Genomic DNA, 16,019 nt, shown 5'->3' on the forward strand with positions numbered 1-16,019 from the left:
ATTGATGTAAGTCAGTAGTGTTAGTGACTGTGACGACATTTTCAACTTGTGCCAGCTGCCTTGTTCAAACAGTTGCATTGTAGCTGCTTGGTGACTGTGTGTCCAGTATTAACCAATAGAGGATTTAGCATTTAGTGGTGAATGGTGATGAAGATATTACCTGTCCATTGGGGTCACATCAAATTCCATCTTCCCTAAGAGTTAGGAGAAAGAAAAGACGATGTGACGTGAGACACCAAGTTAAATGTTTAGTAAATGCTTTCACTGTCATTTTCCTTCTGATCATTGAGTTGTATTACAACTGGATTGTATGAAGTTCATATTCATTACTGCAAATAAGCAACACATCTGTGTGTGAATGTCGCTATTATACATCTCAGTGGAAAATTTTAGTTACAGTGCATTAAATACACATGTACTAATTCAGATCTCTGGTGCTGACTTGTTGCTGCAAGTTAAAAAAAAAATCCCAGGGAATTGCCAGAGCACTGGTCTGGTGCCTTACAGCATCTGAAAAGAAGCCCTTCTCCAGCCCCTTGTCCCTTCATTTTCTTATTGCATTAACTTTTGGAATATTTTGTAAAAATGTTTTTGCAGCTATTAAGAACATTTTTTCTTGGTGAAGTATGCTGAATGTGTTTCAATGTCCCAGTATTGACCAATCTTCAGATCTTCAGTGAAAGTTTGTAATTTCTTCAGTCATTCCAGCTTGAGAATCCCAGATGGGTACAGCTGTCTCATAATTCTTTCATTGACACATGGGTCGGCATATTCTTCACACTAAAAATAGATGAATATTTCTCCATATATTGTACAGCTACTTATATGCCCTGCAAACCACTATGAAGTATGTGGCAGAGGGTACTTGACATGGAACCACATGTTAGGGTTTCTTCCCATTCCAGTCACACACGTACTGTGTGAATAGTGGCTGCGTAAATATCTCTGTGCATTGTGTAATTAGTCTAATTTTGTTTCCATGGTCCCTTTAAGAGCAGTGTCTAAGAGACTGAATAATTTGTATTTGCACCTCTTTGAAATCATATCAACTTCTGACTGAATATTTGTGCAGCATTTTTCAGACAGTACTTCGTTATAGACCACTACATCATCTGTGAAAAGAGTGAAGTTACTATTAATATTGTCTTCAATGTCACTAATATACATCATGAACTGCAAGGGTCTAAACACACTTCTCAATGACATACTTCTGTCAATGACTCCTAAGATAACATGCTGCATCATCCTTACCAAGAAATATTCAATCCCGTCACAGATTCCGCTCAATACCTCCTACGATCAAACTTTCAGTAGTACATGTAGGTGTGGTACTGAGTCGAATGCTTGTCCCTTCAGGATGTCATGAGAAAATTGAGAGTTGGGTTTCACAGGATCATTTTTTATAGAATCTTTGCTGGTGGGCACTGAGGAGGTCATTTTGTTTGAAGTACCTCTTTATGTTTTAGCTGAAAATACACTCCTGGAAATGGAAAAAAGAACACATTGACACCGGTGTGTCAGACCCACCATACTTGCTCCGGACACTGCGAGAGGGCTGTACAAGCAATGATCACACGCACGGCACAGCGGACACACCAGGAACCGCGGTGTTGGCCGTCGAATGGTGCTAGCTGCGCAGCATTTGTGCACTGGTGCCGTCAGTGTCAGCCAGTTTGCCGTGGCATACGGAGCTCCATCGCAGTCTTTAACACTGGTAGCATGCCGCGACAGCGTGGACGTGAACCGTATGTGCAGTTGACGGACTTTGAGCGAGGGCGTATAGTGGGCATGCGGGAGGCCGGGTGGATGTACCGCCGAATTGCTCAACACGTGGGGCGTGAGGTCTCCACAGTACATCGATGTTGTCGCCAGTGGTCGACGGAAGGTGCACGTGCCCGTCGACCTGGGACCGGACCGCAGCGACGCACGGATGCACGTCAAGACCGTAGGATCCTACGCAGTGCTGTAGGGGACCGCACCGCCACTTCCCAGCAAATTAGGGACACTGTTGCTCCTGGGGTATCGGCGAGGACCATTCGCAACCGTCTCCATGAAGCTGGGCTACGGTCCCGCACACCGTTAGGCCGTCTTCCGCTCACGCCCCAACATCGTGCAGCCCGCCTCCAGTGGTGTCGCGACAGGCGTGAATGGAGGGACGAATGGAGACGTGTCGTCTTCAGCGATGAGAGTCGCTTCTGCCTTGGTGCCAATGATGGTCGTATGCGTGTTTGGCGCCGTGCAGGTGAGCGCCACAATCAGGACTGCATACGGCCGAGGCACACAGGGCCAACACCCGGCATCATGGTGTGGGGAGCGATCTCCTACACTGGCCGTACACCACTGGTGATCGTCGAGGGGACACTGAATAGTGCACGGTACATCCAAACCGTCATCGAACCCATCGTTCTACCATTCCTAGACCGGCAAGGGAACTTGCTGTTCCAACAGGACAATGCACGTCCGCATGTATCCCGTGCCACCCAACGTGCTCTAGAAGGTGTAAGTCAACTACCCTGGCCAGCAAGATCTCCGGATCTGTCCCCCATTGAGCATGTTTGGGACTGGATGAAGCGTCGTCTCACGCGGTCTGCACGTCCAGCACGAACGCTGGTCCAACTGAGGCGCCAGGTGGAAATGGCATGGCAAGCCGTTCAACAGGATTACATCCAGCATCTCTACGATCGTCTCCATGGGAGAATAGCAGCCTGCATTGCTGCGAAAGGTGGATATACACTGTACTAGTGCCGACATTGTGCATGCTCTGTTGCCTGTGTCTATGTGCCTGTGGTTCTGTCAGTGTGATCATGTGATGTATCTGACCCCAGGAATGTGTCAATAAAGTTTCCCCTTCCTGGGACAATGAATTCACGGTGTTCTTATTTCAATTTCCAGGAGTGTATTTTGTAGGATTATACAAGAGATGGATGTTGGACAGTAATTTTGTGGATCACTTCTGCTATCCTTCTTGTAGACAGACATGACCTGTGATTTTTTCCCAATCACCAGGCACAGGATTTTGTTCAAGGTAATTACAGTATATTGTGGTTAAAATGGAGCTAACTCAGCTGCACATTCTACATAGCATCTGACAGGGATCCCATCAGGCCCTGGAGTTTTACCAGTTTTAGTTGTTTCTTAACATCACTGACACTAATATTGCTTTGAAGGAGTAAATATTTTTGATTCATAATTCTAATAAATTTCTGTACCCAGACAATATGGAAGACATATAGTGAATAGAGAACATTACTCATTTACTATTTTTCTAAAACACTCTCAATGTTATGACCATTTCTTTACTGTATACTAAGTTTTTTCCTTACAAGAAATCTTTAGTACTGTCATGTAATGTCTTATAGTCTGTAAACATGAACCAAATTGATTGAATAATTCTGTAGGCTCCAGTATTAAAAATAAATCCAGAAATGAAGAATTGCAGTATGAACCAAATTTTATTTCCTGTTTTAATATTGAAGTTGATTATAACTTGTTTCTCTTTGTTTCAGACTCCAGAGGAAAAATACAGTAACTTCAAAGGTCTGCGGACAGTTACTATCAAAAAGGTAAATTATTCTTTGTCATAAATTATTTCATCCATCATTATACTTTCAAATCATAGTTTAGAAGTGAGTGTTACACCGATGTTTTCTTTTGCAGCCATAATATCCACATATTCCATCATTATGAATGTCATCGCAGTTTCCAGTCCCAATCAGGCTGAAACATATGTCAGATCACTTTTATGTGTTTTTTGTAAATAATTAGTAACACATTTTACCATCATAACAAATAAGGCAAAAATGAAGTTTCCATTTTTGTGCCTCATTTACATCTACCCTAAATTTCACAAGCCACCTTTGATGTGTGCACAAGGGTACTTCTGGTAGCACTATCATTTTGCTGCTTGTCTGTTCCATTCACATATGACACATGGGTGGTAAGTCTTCTTAGAAATCTTGTTAATCTAATTGTGCCATCATGGTCATTGTACAGACATAAGTTGGAGAAAGTAATAAGTTCTCTGACATAACCTCTCAGAATTTCAACAGTATATCTCTTCATTGTGCGGAATGCCACTCTTGTACTGTCACATTACTGTAGTTGCATGAGCATCTCAGTAACCTCTTCCACTTACTAAGCAAACCTATGGTAAGACGAACCACTCTTCCTTTGTGTCTCCTTAGGAACTTCCAATGTCACCCTAGCTTTTACTTGTGCTACAGAACTGTGTATCTTTGTCAACACTATGAAGTTCCTCTGTGTTCATGTATGCTACCTTAATGTCTATTAATAAATACATATCAAATAAATAAAAGATAACTGAACAACTGTTCCACTGGCATAATGCCTGCAAATAGTTTTCCATTCCTCTTCACTGATGGTACATCACTACAATACTCCAATATCTTCTACTAATTATAAAATTACTTGAATGTGTTCATTCTAAATAATTTTTTGTGCACTAAAAATCAAACTGCTTGTTGAATCACTGTGCATGGGTTCACTGTGGCTGACAATTATCTGCAAAGTTTCTTCTGTCTTATTGAAAATTTCTGCAGTGCCAATGTAATTTTTTGGTAGTTAAACTTGTAATAAGCTGTAACATTACGTAAAGATTAAGATAATTTTTACTGATGTAGAGGTTGGTTTTTACTTTCCATTTATTGTGGGGTGTTGAAAAATTCTAACAAGATGTTGTGCAGTGCTGATCTACCCATCCAGTCCTCTTGTCATTCATTCATTTGTTTATTCGTCCACTGTATTCTGTGTTATCTCACTTGATTTTAAAAACCCAAGACATACAAAAAAGCTGACATTTTAATTTAACCATAATAATTATTATTTGTTTGTACTAGTGCAGGTAGATAGTTACTTGAATGTAGTTTAATCTTGTGTTTTGAAATATTTAAAACATTTTAAAAAAAATTAAAAAAAAATAAAAACAGAAATCAGACCACTGCTAAAACAGCATCACATTTTTTAAATAAATTATACTATTATCAATTTCCTTTTGAAACTATAAGTTGACTGTTGGTTGGTTACAGCAATATTTAGTTCTTTATATGGCAAGACTATGTTCCAACACTTCTTCATGAGTTTTGTACTGTTGTGCATAGATAATACCAAATAAAAAACTACTTCCGCTGTACGTAGTTATATTGAATAAGGGGTTGGGTACCCATGTCAGATAGTAAAATTCTATTTTGGTCACAACTGTAATTGAATCGTCTGCTTTATGTTCTGAACACTGACTCTTTCTTGCTAACAGACCATGTACAAACATTGTAGTCAAAAGTGCTCGAAGTGAGAGCATGTTCTTACCTCAGTCTGAAATGCACTGTGGAGAACAACATGTCACTTATCATAGTTGGATTGTCTCAGAACATAATGACGAAAGACCAGAGAAAAAGAAATATATCTAAAATTGTATTGAAGGCTGCATTTCTGTTGAATTTGCCAAGACACACTTAACATAAACACCAATAAAAATATAGATTTTGGCAATCGTGGTTTTATAGAATATATAACTAAGTACGTATGGAGCTCCGTAAACATAAAAAGCTAAAATAAGGGAATTTAATAGTGATGTTTTAACTCCTTAGAAGAGGCAAGATAAACCACTAAAAAATTTCATGTGCGCAGTGACTCTGGTAGCATTATCGTAATGTGCTCCCAACTGTCAAAAATTAATCCTATAGCAGAATTTTATCCCATTATTTGTTGTCGTAGAAAATATATAATATAATGAAATAAAATGGATAGAAATGTACTTGATGTCATCCATTTATGTATCCTTTTTTAGAAAGTTTTGTGAATTGAACATGTGAATCTCATAAGAAAGTGTGTAAATGAAATGATTGTATGGCATTATTGGCCAGGAGACCCCATTTGGAGTTGTTTGACTGCCTACTGCAAGTCTTTCTATTTGATGCACACTGTACACTATGTGATCAAAAGTATCTGGACACCCCGAAGAGTATATGTTTTTCACATTAGGAGAATTGTGTTACCGTCTACTGCCAGGTACTCCATATCAGCGAGCTCAGTAGTCTAATGATTACGTCAAAGCGCAGAATGGGGTGCTCTGTGGAACTTACGGATTTTGAACGTGGTCAGGTGATTGCGTGTCACATGTGTCATATGTCTGAACGTGAGATTTACATACTCCTAAACATCCCTAGGTCCACTGTTTCCGATGTGATAGTGAAGTAGAAATGTGAAGGGACATGTACAGCACAAAAGCGAACAGGCCAACCTCGTCTGTTGACTGACAGAGACCGCCGACAGTTGAAGAGGGTTGTAATGTGTGATAGGCAGACATGTATCCGGACCATCACACAGGAATTTCAAACTGTGTTAGGGTCCACTGCAAGTACTATGACAGTTAGCCGAGAGGTGAGAAAACTTGGATTTTATGGTTAAGCGGCTGCTCATAAGTCACACATCATGCCGGTAAATGCCAAACGACACCTTGTTTGGTGTAAGTAGTGTAAACATTGGATGATTGAATGAATGCCCTGTGAACGTCATTTGCCAGTTTGTGTAGTGCCGACAGTAAAATTCGGAGGCGGTGGTGTTATGGTGTGGTCATGTTTTTCATGGAGGGGGCTCGCACCCCTTGTTCTTTTGCATGGCACTATCAAAGCACAGGCCTACATTGATGTTTAAAGCACCTTCTTGCTTCCCACTGTAGAAGAGCAATTCGTGGATTGCGATTGCATCTTTCAACACAATCGAGCACCTGTTCATAATGCACAGCCTGTGGTGGAGTGGTAAGAGTGGTAACGCACAGCCTGTGGCGGAGTGGTAAGAGTGGTAACGCCTGTGGCGGAGTGGTAAGAGTGGTAACGCACAGCCTGTGGCGGAGTGGTTTCATGACAATAACATCTCTGTGACAGACAGGCCTGCACAGAGTCCTGACCTAAATATTGTAGAACACCCTTGGGATGTTTTGGAACGCCGACTTCATGCCAGGCCTCAACGACCGACTCGATACCTCTCCTCAGTGCAGCATTCTATTCCAGCATTACCGATGGGGGGCACCACGAACTTATAAGTCATTTTCAGCCAAGTGTCCAGATACTTTTGATCACATAGTGTACAATGCAAATACCCAGGCCCTGCGTTGAAGAAAATCTGAGTTTAAAATCAAACCAGGGGCCTGCAATCCAGAGTCAGTGACGCTAACTAGTAGAACACAAACTGCAGACAGAAATTGTTTTTTATGCAAAACAGTACATAAAATTTAAACATAGCCCATGAAAATATTTCTTCAGAGTGGCCATTATTGCAGATTTCTGAACCCTGTTTTGCACTGGACATACATAAAGTAGTAACAAATTTGAGTGGCCGGAACACCACAATTTTCTCAGAAATTCCATCAATGCTGATTGTAGGCCACCTACTTGGATTTCCCAGTAGTAAAATCCATATTTTGGATAGACTCAATTTCTCACTTTGCTTGTTCTGTGTGCAACCACCACTGTTTCCCAGATTCATTGTCACAGTAAAGTTTAAACATAGACTTGTCATGTATGATTTTTGGATTGAACTCTTAATTGTACCACATAGGATGAGTCCAACTCTCTCAGCAAAATGTAAGAGGTTGTTTGAGGATATTTTCTAGATAAAATTGTGAGAGGGACCTGTGGTCTCATCACTCATTACAGAGTAATAATGTAATTTTGATTTATTTCATTTGTCACCCCAGTTATCTTTCTTTCTGCAAAGTTACCTTCACAATAGTGAAAAAGCTTATAATATTCAATCACCAAAATATACAACACTAAATTCAGACTATTACAACAACCTAATAAACCTATCCATATTGCCATGAGTGATTGGTACAAGTCTGACGGAAAACAAGATGTAGTGCATAATGTACACATTTGCACTGTTGTGCAGATATTTAGTGCATTCAGTGCTGATTGGCCCTTCTCCTATAACTCCTGCAGCAGCATTTGTTCCTGTCTGTGAGTTCACTGGTGGACAATGATAAGACATGTTAGCAGACAAGCATGGTTAACAGTGGATTGTGTGGTCTCTATGGAGGGAAGGAGTGACTGCTTCAAACATTCACAAGAGGTTTGTAAGCAAATGTGGGGGAAACAACACCAAGTCACCAATCCATGTTTCCTTCGGTATCAGAGACAGCAGGGACTGTGTTGAGAGATACAAAAGCACTGGGCATCTAGAAACTGCACGCAAGCCAAACAATACCCATTGTGTCCATGACTTGATAATGGGGCACAGGCGAATCATGTTTGATGAACTAGAGAAGACAACAGGTCTATCAAGAGGAATGTGTCACACCATAATTCATGAGGATTTGAAGATGAAGATGATTTGTGCACAGTGGGTACTTCATTCCCTCAACACTGCACCAAGTCTGTGGAAGCATTCAACAACATCACCATGGAAGATGGGGCTGTGGCATTTTGCTCCAACACAACAATGCCTGGCCACACGCCAGTCATGACACAAGAAATTCACCACCATTGACGAACTTGAAGTAGTTTTTCACCAGCAGTGCTCGGATAGCCCAAAGAAATGCTTGCTATGCAAAGGCAGAAGCTGCCAGAATGATGGCAAAAGTGCATAGACAATTTTGGGGAATAACTGTAATACAACATGTATTTGTGTCTTCAGTAGATGGTTCCCATGAACACAAAAAATTGTAGTGTCAGTCATTCGTGAATGCCCCAAGATAAATGGGAGTAGGAAATCCATCAAAATGGAATTACTCTGTAACAAACCCCTGGAGACCGTGGGTCCCTTATAAGAAAATGCTAAGAAAAAAATCCATGATGAATATCCAGTATTTGGTCAGTGGAATTCAGGATCACCCTGTGCACCACATTTTCCCTTCAGCCATACCAAACAAAGAAACAACTTACAGCATTTGTTTGTAAATAGTAAGCCTTGAGTTCACTGGATGCTGCAATGTAGTATTGCGTTTTTTCATTGTGATTTTGCATAGTCAGAGTAATGCCTGCGTACATTTCACTGAAGTAATATTTTGTCATTAAACATGATCTGTTTATAAACTAAGCGTTTGTGGAATGTTTAGTGTGTTGCTCATGTATTCTCAGTTGCAGAAAATTGTTTTTTAACAATAAACATGACTTCTTTTTTATGCTGGTGTTGTGTTTAACATGTGTCTTGTACCCACTTGTTATCTGTGTGTTCCACAGACGAGTTACGTGGAAGCTGTTCCAAGTCCTACACAGCAGGTATGCAGTATTTGCATGCCATTTACCTGAATGAACATTGTCTGTCCTCTATGTGTGTTCATGTGTGTTACCTGACTCCTTTGTCCATCAGTTTCTTTTCAGCATTCAGTTATTTCTTCATAAACTGTCTCAGAACAATACTATTTTTGCATGCTATGAAGATTGTGTGTTATATGCAGTAAGTGGGGGGTGGTCGGGTGTTGCATATCAAACATTGTACATCTTTCCTTGGAGACGTGTGTTAAATAGAAGTTGAGTGTAAACAGTTTGCAAGGCTGGACTGAAATGTTTAAGTACTGTGCTTAAGAATGGTGTAACTTAATCCTCTGTGAGAAGTTTATTCTGGAATTGCTTCGTGAGTGTTTCCCCATCCTTCGGTATGGCCTGAAAATTATAGTTTCAGCTTCACCTCTTATTATCACATTCACAAACACATTTATATACAGAAACAAACTTGAAATTTATACAGACCAGTACATACTTATACAAAATATGCGATTAAACTCTCAGCTTTAACTTGCTCTGTATACAGTTTTTTCTGTTGCTTGCAGAAGAATCTCAAGAATTGTGTTTGAAGCAGCTTTCTTTTTTCTGTGCATGTGTGTTGTTATCATTTGTGTGACATTCATGCTCAGCGCAATTACACCTTTCAACTTCATGCAGAAGGGTTGGTGGTACCATTTCTATAATATTCTGCTTGTTTATATTTCTGACCACAAAAACACCTTTTTATAGTGATACCTTGGGAGTTTTCAGGTAATATTTGTATATACCCTAGATAACAAACAATAAGTCACACTGAATATTACAGGTTTTTGTCACAGCTGATGATCCTGCGTCACACAAACACACAAGTTAATTAGCTTCTTAATGGAAGAAGGTTTTGGGAAACTAAAATATTATTTGTAAAACAAATTTAGACTGGTTTAATAGCATTTTTCCCTACCTTGGAGATATTTCAGATATTTTGTCACTTGCAGGTCTTAATTACTTTTGAAATTTTGTTTTATGTGTGTACTTTTTGCAGCATTTTTATTCATTTTGCTATTTGATTTGGTGTATTGCATTTTCATTATTTATTGCTGTTTCATTGCTGCTAAGAGATAAATACAGAACATGTGTACATGGCTGTGTGTAAATTTATATTTTGTGTCATTACATGAACACATCTTTGACACAATGCCAATGAAACTAAATGTTTTCACAACTAAAGTTTATTCACAGAATTTTGAACAAAGTATACATACTTTATACTTCCTCAAGACAGAAGTGTTTTTTGCAGTTTCTTATATATTGCCTTTGCTGTTCATAGGGATCTCAGGGCTTGGGCATCATGATAATTGAAGGCAAGCATGCAGAAGTTGGGCAGGGTATTTTCATCTCTGATATCCAGGAAGGCAGTGCTGCTGAGCAGGTAAAAATGACATTGCAAGTACATAATATAGATCATCATAAGAATTGTGTTTATTACACTATAAATATGCACTGAGTAAGGTGGTACAGTATTTTGAGTACAATTTATGACATTCTTTTTGACTATTGTATATAGAAAGCTTCTTTACATTTCAGTCAGTCAGTACATACTATATTCTCAAAACAGAAGTGGAAGGTAATTTGGAGAGCAGAAAATGCTATTACTTCTATTGACTAATGTTAACTAACAAAAGCTGTATCGTATGATAATATAACATGTAAAATTACAAGGAGACAGGACGAATGGCCGGTGCCTACATTCAGGAGGTAAAATTCCCTTGCTGCCGACTGACATACTTGATAACAGATAAAAAAAAATTCCCTAGCTTTTGGAACTGTTAGTTACTTCTTCATTGGGCATTGGGAGGGGGGAAGAAAGAAGGATGAGAGGGACACAGTGTGAGGATTTTAACGGGTGGGTTCTTTTAATTCTGGAGCCTGTGTGAGTGGCCCCTCCATCCCAACCCCCCTCTCTAAAGAGGGAACTGTTGTTGTTGTGGTCTTCAGTCCTGAGCCTGGTTTGATGCAGCTCTCCATGCTACTCTATCCTGCAAGAAATTGTTTTTGATCTGATTTTAATGTGTCTACTAGTGGTGCTGAAAGTTCACTTCCTGAAGATAAGTGCAGACTCGCCATTGTGTCTCCTTGTAAGTTTACAAATATCATTAGTGAAACCTCTTTCTGATAAATATAAAGATCAGACAGTGGTGAATGTCTTTATTACAGGGTGTATACGACCCGGGACAACCGGGAAAAATCTGGGAATTTTTTCATCCGGGAGAAAACCGGGAAAAATCCGGGAATTTTCGGAATTCCGGGAATTTTTCATTGTTTTAGCTTTCAGTTAAATTTTTTAAATTTTGGCTGCAGAATTGATTCTCTAGCAAAGAATGTTATTGTATCCTACTGTTGGAGAATGATACTGCAGCAATAAAATATAAACGAGAGGGGGAAAAAATAAAACTTTAGTGACAAAGGAAATGTGCAATTTACAACAACAAAAAACCGTGCACGCACAAGTGTTTGCAAATAGCAAAAATATGTCAAAGGCCTTAGGGCGCAGACTGTAATTCTTTGTAACAATAAACTGCATGCTATGAGCATGACGTCACTACTGTTCACATTAGGTTCGTTTGACCAATTGCCAGCTGTCTGTTGCGCATGCGCATTTGACTTGCGTATAAGCAGTACCTTCTCCCGCTACTTGAAGTTTGGCTGTTAGCTGTATCGGTAGCAGCAGCAAGCAGCCTGATGCAAACGAGAAAAATTCTTCTCGCGCGCCCTAGCTGCCAGATTCACGCTTGCACAGAGTTGTAGTGGGGAGGGGGTTAACATCCACATGACACGTGTTTACGTTAAGTGATTTTGCTGCTTCTCTTCGTGTACAGCTCCCAAGTCAAATGAAAACAAAACGGATTTCTGTGGCCGGGAGCTATCAAGTGAATTAAAATACATTCACATAATTACGGAGGGCAGAAATATATTATTAATTTCAGTTTTCTGATTTTATTTTATTTCCAAGTTAGTAGCAGTCAAGCATTAATCGCCTTGCAGAACAGTGAAGTTATTTTTGCAAGTTTGCTAAAGAAATTTAGCTTTATTAATCTTTCCACTGAGGCAATCATTTTATTTGAAACGAAGTGTTTCATTCTACAGTATTGGCTAGTTCCAACTTTTCGCTGAATTTCAAGTGCACGTTATCATCTTCTGCCATATATGGCATTATGCCATAATAAAGAACCAAAACTGAGATCATAGAGTACTGGTACTCCAAGAAAATTTACATCCCAAAAACCACACTGAAAAGCGCAATATCAGATGGGACTTACTTCATTGTGAATCTGGAAAAAGCCAATTCGCACTTCAAGCCGAATTATGCATTTTAGTATGGTTTATGAAATTCCAATGCTCTTTGGAGTACCCTCTGATGCCCTGTTTCTTTTATGGTGTAATGTAAGCTCTTTGGTGTAATGTAAGCTCTTTTAGTGCTTTATACAAACAAACATACGGGCTTCCTAGACCACTGCAGCTGCACACGCACAATAATGCCTGTTTTCTGGTGCTCTCTGGAAACGTAAATCGAACCTATTTCTAACAAGTCTTCAGATAGTATTGCGAACGGTGGTTAGAAAAGCGTTACTTTCAAAGTAAATTTCTTTTTACGCAAGATGAATTATGTTACGTGTGAGAAAGTGGGATGGATATCTAAATCACAGAGCGTTCGAAACTGAACAGTTTGAGGACCAGCCACTTACAAGAATTTCGAGCCGAGATATTTATGTCATAATTTTAAATTTACTGGCACATTTGTGTGATGTATCTTAAAATATAACACACGCAAAAAAGATCAATATTACATGTGTAGCGTGTTAATCTTAGAGACTAATATTATATGTGAAAGCTTAGCTTTTCTTGTAGATATACGGTACTGTGTACATTAATGTGAACCGTTAACTTTTCCTCTTGCGTGTTCGCGTTATGTAACCAGTGATCTTGCTATTGGCTGACTATAACACGTGTCCTATGCTCTGAATAGTGGCTGCCATCGGCTGACGAGATCTCATGGCTTGAGATATGACTCGCTAGTCGCTTACAAAGGGACCCCAACCTCGGTTTCAACGCTCCGCAAACTAACGCGCTGTGTTTGGTGCAATTCGAATTTATACTTTCGTAATACGAAAATATGGAACGTATATGTTGCTGCAAATCAAAGGTCTTTCCAACACTTCTCTCCTTTTTTTTAAATTAAAAGTCTCTCCAAAACTTCTCTGCCCGTCTTTTCTTTTTTTTCCGGGAAGTTCTACGCGATTGTATAAAACGTTAACCATTCAGAGAATTGATAAGTTTTACAGTTCCAAGGGAAAATCTACTGAAAACCTACTGTCACTTAGCACAGAAAAAGCGTATTTTCGCCCGGAAAAAAGCGTATTTTTTAAACGGGATATCCGGGAGAAATCCGGGAATAATCCGGGAATTTTTTTTCCTTGTCCCCGTATACACCCTGTATTAGTAATGCTTCTGTGTTGGTTTCTAGGAGAAAAATGTTTTGTGAAGAATATAAATATTAATTTCCTCATCCATTCAATCAAAAGAATAATGTCAAAAGTCTTTGTAAAAAATTATAAATTAACAAGACTTGTTTGTAGAAGACAGAAATGAACCAGACATTAAAACTTCTAAATCTACAGACATGTGAAATAAGTAATGAAGGAAAAGACAAAGTGAACTACATAAATAAAAGTATGAAGTGCTGAAAACTTGGCTCCCTACCCTTCCGTCCTTCTGTACATATTCCCTGAGTGCACAAGATTTTTGAACCATTTCAGTTGTTTGCTCTTCCCAAAATCCAACACAATGAAATATTAACAGAAAATGCTGCACTAGAGCAGCATAAATGACAACACAAAAAATTTGAAATATTACCTTCAAACTGTCATTCAAAACTGTGTGCCCTGAGCTGGTTAATGTACAGCTACTAGTTTCCATAGTAACATTGTGTAGCACCACCACCCCTCTTCAGCAGCGACTGCCAAGGGAGAAAAATATAGTAGTGCACGATCAGTAGAGGCCGTGACCGGAAAAGGCAGCAGATTGATGTCAGTGATGGTCACAGCAGAAGTCCAGGGCAGTGCAAGGCTCGATGAAAGTTGCACAAGTGACCGCAGGACCAGCAGTTCTGCTGGGGGTAGAGAAACGGGTAATTGCTGCCCAGGACGGTGGTGGTATAGTTTATTTCAATGGCACTGCCCAAGTCTGTAGGCAGAGACTACGGGATATATCATGGACTTTTGAGGATACATTGTGGATTTGTGGCAGGTGGAGGCATCTCGTAGATCCCAGTTAGGTTCCCACGTGGGCCCACAGCACTTAATTGTAATTGCTGTCATGTGTCTTACTGCATTCCCCCCCCCCCCCCCTCCCCCCCGCCCCTCTACAGTGAACGAGGCCAGGTCTCAGTAGTGTTCCGTATTCTGTAACTGTGTGGTTGAAACTCGAGTATTCATACAGTGATTTTAAAATGAATAAAGTACATTGTTTGCTTAAATGCCCTTTCTTTTATTAAGTGTCTAAGAAAAGATGGAAATCAGGTGGTTAGGGCACATCAGCCGAAAGGTTTCTTGATGTCTCAAATCGATGGAAAGAAGGAGAGAACTTTCTGCAACACGTGTTTCTGTAAAAAGTCTTGGTTAACAGTGAGTGAAGATTATTTTGTTTCTAGTGTGCATTATTTGATGGTGAAGGATTGTGGACAATGGTTGGCTGTAAGGATCTAAAGCATTTAAGTGAATAAATTAAGAAACATGAAGAAAGTTGGCTACACGTAGAAAATGTTTGTAAATACAAAATATTTGGCACAATTAACATTGCTGCTCAGATTGATTCGGTGTTTAAAATCTCAATTCAGAAACATAATGAATTATTGATGAAGAATACACACATATTAAACAGTCGAGTGCTTAATGTTTTGTGGAACTCATGAGTTAGCAGTAAGGGCTCACAATGAAATATGGGAGTGAGCAAAATGTGGCAGTTTCTTAAATTTGTTATCTCTTCTACAAAACCTTGACAGGATGTTAGATTATCAGTTAAGTAGTTCTAGTACTTCCGTATGTAAATATATGTCACACATGTTACAAAATTAACTTCTAGCTTGTATGTATCAAGTTTACATTGAAGAACTGATTAAAGACATCAGTGCTGCCACTTTTGTTTCTGTGAAGGCAGATGAAACAACAGCTATTATGTGCAGAAGTCTATTTGTCATTATAGTGCAGAATATTAAGGGGAAGGAAGCTGTTGAAAGATTCCTTTCCTTTGAAAATGTTAATGATGGGACAGCATTTAGGTTCTAAAAAGAAGTGTGGAACCTTTCAGTGTTCAAGAAAACTTCGTTACTCAGACATATAATGAGCAGCAGTCATGGTGGTGCACAGACTGTGATGCAGAGTACTTTCCCATATGCTAAGTATGTCCACTGTTATGCACACCAAATGAATTTGGTTATTGAGAATGCTTGCAGTAAAACCATAAAGTCTGTTAGGTTGTAATTCACAAATATTTCTGGATCTACAATATTTTTCTGTTCATCACCCAACAAAGTGATTTTTTGCAGACACTGCAACAAGAGAATTTATTCAGCCTCTTTAACTAAATGCACCTTCCAGCATTGTGTAGTAACTAATGTTCAAGAAAACAAGTTACACTTATTGGAATTTTTTGATGAGATTGAGGAAGAAGATTCTTGGGATTATATTACAATAACAGAAGCATTTGATTTGAGAGATTTACTTCACAATCCAGACTTCTTTCAAA

General features: G+C 39.3%; 1 protein-coding gene across 1 annotated transcript in view; it reads left to right on the top strand.

Moving 5' to 3' along the window:
* Positions 1–16,019, top strand: part of LOC126188636 (multiple PDZ domain protein) — a 1,242,986-nt gene that overhangs the window by 1,078,540 nt on the left and 148,427 nt on the right. Inside the window, exons 15-17 of the mRNA XM_049930237.1 lie at positions 3,507–3,563; positions 9,195–9,233; positions 10,546–10,647. Coding sequence (XP_049786194.1) covers positions 3,507–3,563; positions 9,195–9,233; positions 10,546–10,647 — 198 coding nt within the window. The remainder of the gene's footprint in view (positions 1–3,506; positions 3,564–9,194; positions 9,234–10,545; positions 10,648–16,019) is intronic.

This window comes from Schistocerca cancellata, chromosome 5 (genome assembly GCF_023864275.1).
Source record: "Schistocerca cancellata isolate TAMUIC-IGC-003103 chromosome 5, iqSchCanc2.1, whole genome shotgun sequence".
NCBI lineage: Eukaryota > Metazoa > Arthropoda > Insecta > Orthoptera > Acrididae > Schistocerca > Schistocerca cancellata.